Source organism: Pipra filicauda, unplaced genomic scaffold (assembly GCF_003945595.2).
Source record: "Pipra filicauda isolate LSUMZ 115617 unplaced genomic scaffold, ASM394559v2 scaffold203_size1373443_pilon, whole genome shotgun sequence".
In the NCBI taxonomy this organism is placed as follows: domain Eukaryota; kingdom Metazoa; phylum Chordata; class Aves; order Passeriformes; family Pipridae; genus Pipra; species Pipra filicauda.
The window spans coordinates 654784-667080 of record NW_024104314.1 but is presented as its reverse complement, the minus strand read 5'-3'; the positions used below and the strand labels follow the sequence as shown (position 1 = coordinate 667080).

The window sequence follows — 12297 nt, the reverse complement described above, 5'->3', positions numbered from 1 at the left end:
GCAGCTGGCCTGCTGATCTGCCCCGGCTGAAAACTCCCCCTGCAAAACTGTGGTTAATTTTCAACCAGATCAGGTTCACCTTGGAGCCCCAAAAGGGCTACAACTGGTGCAGAGGGAGGGATGGGAATAACGGTCAGGATGCCATGGGAAGGAGAGCTGGACTGTTGTTTTATCAGCACCACACTTTTGTGCTCAGTGGAAGAGGATGATGGAGCTGGGGCTTTAATTTTTCCAGGTGAAATAAACCACTCTCCCTGGAAAAGCAGCTTGGCATTCCTCAGCCTCCCCAAGAGCCTTTCTCTGTCTCTTTTCTGTCTTTCTTGTGGGTAATGGTTAATACTGTACATACTTAAAAGCTGTGTTCTGTTGATAATTTACTAATAATTTCAGACTTCTCCAGCTAAAGGAGCATCTGTAAGATATCTAAAAGCAATGAGTTTTCATCCAAACGGAGAGAGCAAGAATGTTTGCTTGTCTTTTACTGCCAGTATTCTTTCAGAATAAATAAAACAGAGTAAGTTAAAAAAACAAGAGGAAGCAGTGACTAAGTCACAGAGAGTATTTAAATGAAGGGCACAAAGATTTTTCGTAATGGAGAAAAACAGTGGTTAGTGATACATGACAGGCAAAAATTCTTCAGCAGATGGTACAGAAATAGAGCAATGTAGAAAAAGGAAAGAGAAAATTAAAAGGGGATGTTTTTTGATGCTGTCAAGAAACTTGACAAAACAATCACTCTCAATTACAATATCTGGAGAGAAACAGAAAAGTGATAACAGAAGACAACAAATATCATCAGAAAGAACAGTATTGTTAGCTCCTGGGAGCATCAGTGGATGCTTCAACATTTTCCAATTTGTAGACCATTAAATAACTGTCAGTAAAGATGACTCTGCTCTCCTTATGGCAGGATGTGTAGAAGGCAGGAGACAGGTCTGGGTAAGAAAGATCCCAACTTCAGGAAGGTTCCAGGCCTGCACTGGGGGCATCAATCCTTTTGTGCACACACCTGTAGGGACACAGTCACCCTTCTGGGGGCAAGGAGCTGCCTGCTGGGAATTTTGTCTTTAGGGTAAAGAGGAACCACTTGTAGCCAAGTGGATGTACACACAAGACTAAGCAGTCTGGTGGAGGCTCATTCAAGGAGTCACCAAAAGAGGGTTTTCAAACAGCTGTTATTTGTTTCAACACAACTGGCAGGGTCAGACAGACAACACAGCCATTATTTGATTACTTCTAGATTAGAAATTACTATCTATATTGCCTGGTTCAATACACTGGTGGTTAAACATTATTATTATTATAACTGGTTCGAGTTGGTGGATTTTGGAGACCTTCAACCATAAGCCCACACTGGCAGCAGAGCTGGGCCCACAGCTGGGCTTTCAAATTGTGGGGAATTCCTGAGTTTTCCAAGACAAACCTAAAATTTCTATACATGTTTTCTGTGTAGTGTTACAGTTTGCTGTGAAATGAGCCTGACACTCATTTGGTTTCCATACAGGCAGTCTCAAAGCTGACACAAATGTCTGCTTCATCCGATTCTGAGCGGGGCTGCCCGGCAGCCACAGCTTCTGGGAGCCAAACCAGGTCCTCCAGGCTCCCTCTTTGTTCCACATCTAGTGCCTGGGAGCTCTGTGAGTGTGGATGGAGCATGCCAGGCTTTCAACTTCCAGACTCTGTGGCAGACTGCCTGAAACCTCTGGCAGAGCTGGCTGCCTCCAGGCTCAACGTGGGAGTCCTGCCAAGCAGGCTGCCACACTGCTCCCGCTCCCAAGGGACACGGCCCTGGGACCTTGGCTCAGATTTGGAGAAAGTTTTGAAACCCAAGATGTTTGGAACTAAATTTCTGTTGTTCAACAAATTGGCATTTTTTTCTCTGAGGCTTTTTTCATTTGTGATTTGTAAAATTTCAGCCCAGCGTTGGTGTGGCATTAACCCCAATGAAAGGGAGTCTGTGATAACGATGGGACACGAGGCAGAATCACAGTGGCACCTTCCACGGGAGTGGGAATGCTGAGGGAGTAAGGAAATTGTTGCACTTGGTGAAGAGCAGTGCAAGTTTCTTCCACTTGACATTTCAAATGATACAAACCCCTGTATCAGGAAATGTGGCTCCTCTCAACCTTGTAGGGCAGTATTAGGAAAAAAGCTGGTAATTTGATTTTGACCCTTCTTCCCCAGTTTCTGCCTGCTCTGACTTTGGCAGTCTCCTCTCCCCTCTGGAGTTTTCCCCGCTCTGCCTGTGCTGGGATCACACAGCAGGACTGAGGATTTCTGACCTTGCCAGTGCTGCAGAGTGTGGGCTTTTCAGGCAGAGATTTAAAGAATCTCTTACATTTGCCTACAGAACGCAAGGGGAGCAAACCACAGAACACAAGTGCTGGATTTGGAGAATGCAAAAAGCATCCCAAAGAAATGTCTGAAAGGAGCTGCAGACATCAGCTGCTGGGCCAGGAGCCCTCTGTACCCAGCAGAACACCTGGCTGCTCAGGCAAAGCAGCTTTCCACTGCAGTAGAGCTCTCTGACAGGGATTATTCAATCAGGGCTGGTGGGGGCCATTCCTTAGCTCTTGTGGGGACAAAGGCTCGTGTGACCTTACAGGTCATTGTGACTCTTTAGTTCTTCATGAAAAAAACCAATATTCTAAAATACAGAAGGAATGAATTTTAAAGATGCATTTTGCATCAGAACTTCTCCATGGATAACATAAACCGAATGATTAAAAAAAACTTCATTAGAAACAGTAAGAAAACCAAGGAAAACAACTTTATACACATCTGTAATTAGATATGCAAGTCATCTCAGAGAAGCAGTAACTTGTTAAGCTGTCTAACATGAGCTCAAACTCCACACAATACAAAAGCCAAGATACACTTTTAAGTGCTTCAACTTTATATTTCACTGACATCACCAGAGGTGTTTATGCATTTAAAGCTGACCACACATTTTGCTGGTTTGGGAGTCTTTTGACAGCATAGTTGATGCCTGGATTGAAAGATCCCAGCAGCTATTGGATATAGCCAGTAAGACTAGGCAAGGTCAGTTCTACTTCCCAAATCAAGGAGCATTTGCCAGGTTGCTAGTAGGGTGGAAAATGGGGAGATATAATTTATGTTGACTTCTGGAAAGTTTTTGGCAGGGCAATTCCCAAGAAGCTGTTAAGGAAATGAGTGCTATCATGGGCTGTAGAGAGTGGCTAATAAAAATAAATAATTGGAACAAATGGTTACTTTTCCTCATGTCAAGTGATTAGTAGTTGGCTGTCCCAAGGATGTGCAGGAGGATTAGTTTATTTAATGTGTGTATTAATGAATTGGGAAGAGAAGTATGAAAGGAAAATTTGGAGGCAATACAGAATAAGTAGAGTGAAAACTAGGAAAGATTTTGAAGAGCTTCACTGAGTCATAAGAAAAAGGTGAACTGGCAACAGTAAAGCAGATTAAATGCATAATGAAAGGGATCATACATATAGCTGTGTTCTAAATTAACTGTAACAAGCAAGTTAAAAAAACCCTCAAGAGTAACTGTGGATCACTCAATGAAAACCTTTATGCAATGTGGAGCAGCAGAAAAAATAATTCTCCAAAGGTTCCATCGTCACTGTATCAGTAAGCAGTAGGAAATCATTTGGAACAGCTCCTGCTGTTTTTAAAAGGTATTAAAAAAAACCCCACACACCGAAGGCACGAGAGGATACTCAAAACTACCAGGAATCTGGAAAGACTTCCAGGTAGGAAGGAGGAAAAGGCCGGGGCTGCCAACTGATTGACGGGGTGTCCTCCACTCTGTCCCTTCAGAGAAGGACAAGAGGCTATTCAATGAAAGTAAAGGTCAAAAAAAACCCCAACAAGACCCCAAACACCAAAATCTGATCAAATAAAACGTGCGTCTCATTGTTAACTCATGGAAATTACTGTCACAAAACACCACCGAGGCTTTAAATTTGGTGGGATTAAAAAGAAACAAACCAAAAAGATTGGACACATGCAGATAATGAGAAGCGACTTCATTTGCATTAAGCTGAGTAGTATTTATAGAGAACATAAACCTTATTCTTTGAGAGCTAAGCCAGTCAGTTACTATGAGGATTAGAAAGAAATTCCTCCCATTTCTTCTGGTTCACTTCAAGGCTGTTTGTACCTTCCTGTAAAGTCTGTCTTGCGACTTCTGGTGTGCCCAGTCACTGCCAGAGACAAGGACCTGGCTGCTCTGAGGACTCCTGAATATGACCAGCAGTAATACTGAGAACTTGGATCTTACTCAGCCAGACTTACTAGGACACTTTAGCCAGAGTGGTATTAACTCCGTTTCTAAAACAATTCTGATTTTTGAGCACACCTGAGGAACTATTTGGTACTTAGTGGTACACAAACCCCAAGCTGCAGCCTTATACATCCCTCCCTTGTCATTCCTGCTCCATGCCCTGTCCTCATTTCCCCACAGGGATTTACACTGCAGAGGCACGTAACAGAGCCCACACTGCTTCGTGTCACTCCGTGGGAGAAGGAAAGGGAGAAGCCAGCTGATAAAAAACATGTCTAATACACAGGGAAAGAGCGTGGAGCTTGTTTGTGTGCTTCTCACCACATCCCCTGTATGCCAACAGTGTTTCCACCAGTGGGCTCTGCTGCCACGAGCACCCTCCCCAGAGCCGAGCGCTTTGGATCACATACCAATTCCATTCACCACGGGGGGGTCGGGACCGACTTCCAACACGCTGGGCAAATTCGGTTCTCCTTCATGATCATTTAAATCCGCGTTTTGCTGCTGTGAGCCATTCCCAAAATGTCTAGAATCCTTCTCGTGGCTGCCATCTCCATTCTGCAGACCATTGTGTGGCTTTTTCAGCGGCATGATCTGCAACCCGCTGGGGGTAGTTCGGTAAGTCACGGTTTTAGCAGCCCTGTCATTGGCAGAGCCCGGCTTTGCTGCGTATCCTCGTTTCTGTTTTTGATGAGATGGATTAATTCTCTTCCTTTTGTGTGTTGATCCTTTAGACTTGCCAGATTCAGAAGGTCTGTGGGATATTTTCTCAACAGACGACCCTCGGCTCTCCCGCAGCAGTTTGGCCGTGCTGGGCTGTTTCCCGTGCCTGGATCTCTTTTCTCTGGTCACGTGGAGTCTGTTGAACTCATCAATAAACTCCTCACAATGCAGTAGATGATGTTCAGGTTCCCAGGTGTCTTCATTGCTTCCATAACCTTTCCACCTGATGAGATATTCCCATTTGCCCTTCTTGTTCTTCCTTTTGTCTACAATCCTCTCGACCTAATGGAAAAAAACAAAAATATATTAAAAAGAATTCCCTTGAGCAGAGCTGACAGTACAGGAGAGGAATCAGAGCCCCAGTGGTATTTGGACAGCAAAGCCACTGCCCCTTCTGAAAACATCAGGAGAGACATAAACACCTGCTCAAATCTGATCTGGGCCCTTCAACAGCCCCAGGGTGAAGAAACAGAGAGTCTGAGATCATTAATGAAGGCACAATTTCTTTGAAAATCTGGTTGGAAAATGAGACAATTACTGTTACATTCCTCAGCTACCTCTTGCTTGAAAGAGCTAAATAAAGCATCTTTTGCTGCATTGTTAGTAATTCTCCTGAATCCACACATGCATTATGTCCCTGTAAACTTCCTCGGTCTTCTTTGTGTCTTGGAACTACCTTGACCAGAGAATTGATTACAGTATTTTACAGCAAAGATCCTATTTGCAATACTGTACATCCACTTTGCTATTTCCAACCTACAAAAATTTGTATTTTTAGGAAGGCAAAATTTGAGTAAATTCACAAAATTTGTGAGTGCATCGATAAAAGAACCCAACCCACCAAAAGGCGTAAAGGCAGGATTCTTACATGGAAGGAATGACTTCCATCAGCCTGTGCTGGGGAATGTCAGTGCAAGGAACATTTCTGCACCAAGGGCTGTGTTGGGATTGCACACAGAATGTGAATTAACAGCATCCTGCTGTTGTAGAACATGGACTGTACAACTGGAGAAATCTTTGTGCTACCTCAGTGCTGGCAAAGCCTCAGTAGGGGGAGAGTGCCCAGGAAAACCCAAACACAACCAGTTGGCAGCAAGTCAGGGGGTTAAACTGCACCAAGTGAGATCCAGTCTTTAAGAAAAATGATGTAATAGTAGGGATTCAGCATTAGAAGGTAGGGAGGGTTTTTAGAACTAACAGTTTTTGTTACATACATCTGCCACGAAAAGTCAATGCTGGGAAATCAGTTATGATAAAGAAGCCTTCAAAGGCTCTCCCAAGTTTTATTTTTTTGTTCTTAAATTTTTTAGGGTTTTTTCTTTAATATGTGGTTTATGAAGGATAAAGATACCACTAATGACAAAAAGAACCATTATCATTAACCAAAAGCAGTATTGTTAATTTAGAAAAATAAAAAATTGGATAGCTCCTGTAACAGCTTTCACTGCTCTTCAAAGGAAAATCATCTCATGTGAAGAACAACAGAATCTGTATGGAGAATTTAACCTTGAGGAAGGGCAATCACAGCAGTGTGAGTAATTGTTCTTTCTGGGTCCCCTGTTAGAGCAAACCAATGGATTAATTCTGGCTGTTCACTGCCTGGAACTGTACATTCAGAGAGATCTTGGTGGGTTCCCCAAAGGACTCTAAATGTAATTAGCAACTAAACATTATACTTCTGAGTTCATTTACATGGGAACTGTGCTGAGATATGTGTGTGAGTCAGAGTGGACACAGGAGCCTTCCTCCATGTCCAGGCAGTCCCTGCACCAGCCCAGCCAGCAGTTCCTGTGCTCTGGCTGATCCAGTATCTGCATGGAACCTCCTCAGAAGCAAAGCAAGGCATCCTCTTCACTCTGAATTCAGCAGAGTCCCCTTCAGGACTGCCCAGGATGGCAAAACAATTAGCTGAAGCTCAGCCTGAGCAAGTTTGAGATCATTTGTCTGAAAAGAGGGAAAAAGCTTCACAAAATAAATGAACTGGCTTTTTTTTTTTTTTTTCTGTCCTCATGTGGGACGTGTGGCTTTCAATTGTCAAACTAATAGTAGACTTATAATGATCTTGTTGACTTTATAGAGAGCAGCTGTCCAAATTATCCTTGGCTTTACAATGCTTCTCATCCTCCTATCTGGGATCAGCCAGAAAAACTGAACATTGAACTGTGCAACTCTGTATGGGCTGCCTTGGATTTGTTACTTTAATTACTGCAGCTCACTATACCAAGGAGCAAAACACACATATGTGTGTCCTGGGGAAAAAATTGAATTGCTGCTACACTCAGCAAACCTCAGCTCTCAGTACTGGAGAGCCTGGACCACTGAACACCACCTGCATTCCCTCCCTTTTTCATTCAGGAGTTTGGAGCTGCAACACAAACTCGGTGTCAGGTTGGTGCTTCCTCAGAGTAACTCGTCTGTCTTTGAGGGATTACAGCAGCTGCACTCCCCACTTGCTCACTGAAGGAAGAACCTCAGAAAGGATGGGCAAATACCTCACCTTCTTTGGGATCACATACAGGAACCATCCCTTCACCCTCCCCTTTTTTCACTATATCACTGTATTCCTGTCTTTAACTACACAGATTTCACGTTGCTACTCCACAAGGAGAAAAAGGAAAAGGAAGAGGTTTTGTGGAGGGCATTTTTTAATATGGAAAGCACTCAAGTATTTTGGTGATGAGGCATCCTGCATTTCAATGAAGAGGATAAAAGGAGACAATATGAGTGGTCTTTGTTCCTGGGAAACAAAATACTGGCAACGAGGAATGTGATTAACGAGTTCAACACATCACGAAGGGAGAATAAAAATATTTATGAAATTGGGTCAAATTTAATAAATGATTTCCAAAAAAAAAAACATTCAGAAAGCAAATATATTTGGGAAAGACTCAGCGTTTCATTACAGCATTTTTGGAACAAAACTATCAATGTTCCCTCTCAGATTTAACAAACTAAAATAAAGAGGGACAACACAAACTGAAGACAAAATGTTTTGTTTCTGGTCAACCCTCTTTTCAGTTTATTGTTTTGCTGGGGAGAAAATGAAAAAAATGTGGGCTGATCCAAAATTAGTTTGTTTTCCTTGATTTTTTTTTAGTTCAACCATAATACCCACTGGCTTGACTAATGATGCATAAAAAGTCTGAGTAGATATTTTCTCGTCCTCATTACGGCCTCATTGTTCATCACTGAATGCAGCTCAGGGGAGCATCCAACATACTTGACCTCTCAACATGGTCCCTTTTCTTTCTTAAGTTCCTCAGTAATATTTATCCCCTTTACAGTGCCACTGTGAGGTGCTTCACTGGAGGTACAAACATCAGGGATTTACCCACACCTCGTCCTGCCTGTCCCATTTTCCTTCTATCCACAGTGCACAGTAACAGCAAACACCACTACTTTGGTTTTTAATGATGTATATTGGTTTTAACAGGTGGTATATAAAGCAATAACCTTTCTACATTTACTTAAGGTTGCACAAATCATATGAGTTTTCTTGATGAGAAATAATTCTGTGACAGATTAATAGAAGTAATACTTGAATTCTTCCCCTAGAATAAGCAAGACACAGTTCTGAGGATATGCAGAAAATATCTTGGGCTTCAGTGGCTGATCTTCCCTTTTCCCCCCTCGGATCTGTCTTTAATCAGGACTGAATCACATCTTCCCAAAAGTGACCTTGGTAGTTACAGTTGCCAAATCCCTCAGTTCACTACATTTGCTTTGGAAAACTAAGCACTTAAATGTAATAAAATGAAATTATTGCAAACAAACTTTGCAGAGGTATCACAGTTAAGAAAGTGCCAGAACTGACATGTACCATCACTTCCCTGGATTCTCTCTCTCCTGGCTAATTTTGGATGAACTGAGGTGCTGATATGTTGCCATATAAATACCTTTAAAGAGAACAAATAGAATGAGACAATGGCATCTGTGCAAATGCATTTCCAACACGCTTTTTAGCTTCCAACTAGCCTTGAACCAAGCTCTATACACAAACCAGGATGAGAGGCATAAATAAAAAGACTTTAAAAGATATCTTTATTCTAAACTTAATGTGAAATAAAAAAAACGAATCAATTACACTATAAATATCTAGAGCTTGGTAAACTGAAGTGCTGTGCTTATATATGCAGAGTACAACACACACATCCCTTCCTTCACAGAAGATTCAGGGTCAAAATCATTTAATAACACAGTGTTATTGTTCACTTATCAAAAAAATTAAATCCAGGCTAAGTTAAAAGGGGTAATTCCTATGGAATTATTTCTACAGATGTAACTGTGAAGCTAAAGCAGATTTCACTCATCTCGCAGTTCCCAGCTCTGAAGAGCATAAATAAAAGTCCTTGCACACCCAGAAAACACCTTCCAGGAGATCAGTAAACTTCCAGAAAGGTCTGGAAGATTGCAGATGTACTCAGTGATTTCCAGAGTAAGTACATGTCGTCTCCTCTCCTTGCCTTGCATATCCATGTAGGCATTTAAACTGTTATCTGGGATGTTCAGATGGTCTCTGTCTCGGGGAACTCTTCAGAGCAGCAGCCACTGCATGACAGACACCAGAAAAACTGCTTTTCATTACTGTGATTACAGGACTTGTGCTGCTGCTTCGTGGGTTTTTTTCATTGGAGGTCTTTGTCCCATGTTGTGCCTCAGGGTGTTGGAAGGGTATTTGAAGGAAGTGCCAAGGAGAGGAAGGCAGTAAGATTTCTGAGAGAGATAAAGGCCATCTGATTCAACATGTTTGTCTTTTCAAAATTCAGTATTGCCCCAACTTCCCTCTTTTCATTCCGTTTGCTTCGAGATATAGAGCATTTCATTAGCTGTAAATCTCTTGCCTGCTTGTAACTTATTTTTGTTTCTCAAAATCTGGTAAGTGGAGCATTTGTTCCAGATGTACAAGAAATATGGCAGCATATCTCCTGAAGGAGCCACTGTTCGTGTTAGAAAAATAACAGTGGAATGAAAGCTGAGACTCCTCAGAACCTGCCCCACAGAGCAGGGCCAGTCCATGAGTCAGCTATGGAACCCCCCAGTAGAAAATCTGTGTGGTTACCTGGAAGGTCAAAATGAAAGTGCAAGGGCCAGATAGTCACAAAAATGCAAGGGAAGACATTGCTCATCTGGATTACTCAGAACATCAAATGACACCTTCCCAGGAAGGCCACTGAACACCCTCTTAGTGTTAAGAAGACACTGCTGTTTATGCAGTTCCTTTTTTCCTCCTTTTATGCATATGGGTTTTTAATTTTCTATTATTTTCCCCTGTTTTATAATTTTTTTAGAATCAGAAGAGTTGTTAAAACTTATCAGGGAAACCCTGAAACTTCTGCATTTTCACTGGGAAAAGCCTGGTATTAAGCACGGCTGGAAACCACTGTGTTAGGTGCATGTGTCCTCCAACACACACGTACCAAGGCTTAAAACAGAACAAATAAACGCTGTTAAATCTCCTGCTGGTCCCTGTGTGCAAACCTGCACCTTTGATCCTCCTCTCCTGAGAGACCTTAATGCTGTAGAGGCTCCCTGCTGGGAGATCCGATGGTCCTGGTTTAGATGGAAACCCAGGAGTGCACTGCCATTAGTTGTATTTTACAGGAGCGATGCAGCCATTGGAAATTCCTGCTAAAAGTGGTGTTTTCACATTCCTAACTTTTCTGGCCCCAGCATTTTGCCCTGTGCAAGTGCACTCTGTGAGTTCCCTTCCCTGCCATCCGGGCATTTAGAACCCCCGGAAGGATGAGCCTTGCTCCGTGAGGACGTGAGCAACACGATTTCCTCGTTGTGCCAAGGGGCTCCTGGCAGAGGGACCTGCTTCCAGAACCAGTGGAGATGAGATGGAGCCCTGGCTGAGAGCCTGGAGACAAACAGCCCCAGCCCCAGCTTCCGTGCTCACTCATATCTCCAGGGACCATCCGCCCGTTTTCTTGGAAGTCCCACCTTTCTCTGAAATTCGGTCTCACTGAAACTGAAATTCTGGTCTGGGCTCTCAGTTGTTCTTTTCTGCCTCTTTTCAAAACTGCCCCAGTGCCACATCTCCAGTTCCACACCAGGGCCGTGGCTCCCCATTTGTCCCCGTTGCTGACCCTACTCACAGAACCCATTTCCATGACCCCTCCTCTTGGTTTGTGTCCAGCAGCTTTCTCCTGGTCAGTGCTTAGAGTACTCCAAACTCCCAGTTTGTTAAAGCCATTTCCCTCTCCCACTATAAATCTAAGGGTATAATCTACATAATTTTCCTCTATTAGGATATTTAAGTGCATGTGTATAAACAATACCTGTGGTGGAAGTGCCACAACCACTGTGGGGTTTGGAGCAAACAGGAATAATAATATATACAGGAATCTTGCACTGGAGGAAGGACATTTTTGTACAGACCGATACTGTCCCTTGGAAAAGGAAAATTGACAGATGACACAGGGATCAGGAATGGACTTTTTGATCAACTTGGGTAGTCCCTGTCACTGCAGGCAATTACATCATACAAACCCTTTCATATCGGACATGTTCATGATCCAGAACATATTTCTGTCTGGGCTTATTGCTCACAGATTGAACAGCAAAGAGCTGTTCATTCCTAAATACAATAATTTCATAAAATATATTTCAGGTTTTCATTTGGAAGGTCAGATGGTTTTCAAAGGTGCACGAGAAGTGCACAAAAAATAAAAGATCCTCTTTAGCACCAGGATAAGATAATGTTGAGAATGTTCTTTATTGGAGGAGGAGCAGGGTTTTTGCCTTTGCAATCCAACAGTGCACCTGTGTCATCACAAACTGTTCTGCAGAGTGGGGGAGACCCTTTGGGTCTGTTCCTTTGACTCACAAACATTATCAACACGTCCAACACCCAGAGAAATCCAAAGAACACGGATTTTAAAGCACAGCGACACATTTAATTTATCAAATCCCTTTTTCCTCTCGTGCAGTAAATCAGTTCATTATTGTCTTTCATGGTTCTTAAGGAAAGCAAAGCAAAAAGCCAAGTCCTGGGTGTCCCTTATGCTAAGAAGTGGTCAGTTCTGAACACACCCTCCACAAACTCACTGGCCCAATCCATTCCAGAGTGGATCTGTCCCAGTGCTGTCCAGAACATTTGAAGTGGATGAGAAATGCCTGCCTTGATTTCAGCACTAAAGTACAGCTGGTAGTTTTTACTGTACTGCTACCTTTGTTTTGTATGTTACAGTGCACGCTTTAAATTTAGAACCAACAGATATTTTCCTGTTTTGTAGACCAAAACAAAGTGAAAAATAAATGCTGTTCCCATTTACCATGGCAAGAGAGCTTTCCACAGCCAGTGG

The 12297-nt window shown here is 42.7% G+C and overlaps 1 protein-coding gene and 1 long non-coding RNA gene across 9 annotated transcripts in view; one reads left to right on the top strand and one right to left on the bottom strand.

The window, feature by feature from the left end:
* The window catches only part of CDYL2 (chromodomain Y like 2), a 58467-nt gene that overhangs the window by 22448 nt on the left and 23722 nt on the right, over nucleotides 1–12297 (bottom strand). Inside the window, exons 1-2 of one of the 2 annotated variants that reach the window (XM_027725131.2) lie at nucleotides 10934–11139; nucleotides 4678–5272 (exon numbers count right to left, since the gene is read on the bottom strand). In XM_027725131.2, the coding sequence (XP_027580932.1) occupies nucleotides 4678–5272; nucleotides 10934–11062 (724 nt within the window). In that variant the 5' untranslated portion in view covers nucleotides 11063–11139. Of the gene's footprint in view, nucleotides 1–4677; nucleotides 5273–10933; nucleotides 11140–12297 lie in introns of those variants that run through there. The other variant, XM_027725132.2, reaches the window with a different exon arrangement.
* The window catches only part of LOC113990063, a 92082-nt gene that overhangs the window by 58166 nt on the left and 21619 nt on the right, over nucleotides 1–12297 (top strand). Inside the window, exon 4 of one of the 7 annotated variants that reach the window (XR_005563373.1) lies at nucleotides 9308–9377. The exons of 3 other annotated variants lie outside the window; for them this stretch is intronic. This is a non-coding gene — a long non-coding RNA (uncharacterized LOC113990063). Of the gene's footprint in view, nucleotides 1–5001; nucleotides 5164–6447; nucleotides 6725–9266; nucleotides 9378–12297 lie in introns of those variants that run through there. 3 more of the 7 variants (XR_003541495.2, XR_005563372.1, XR_003541496.2) reach the window with 3 other exon arrangements.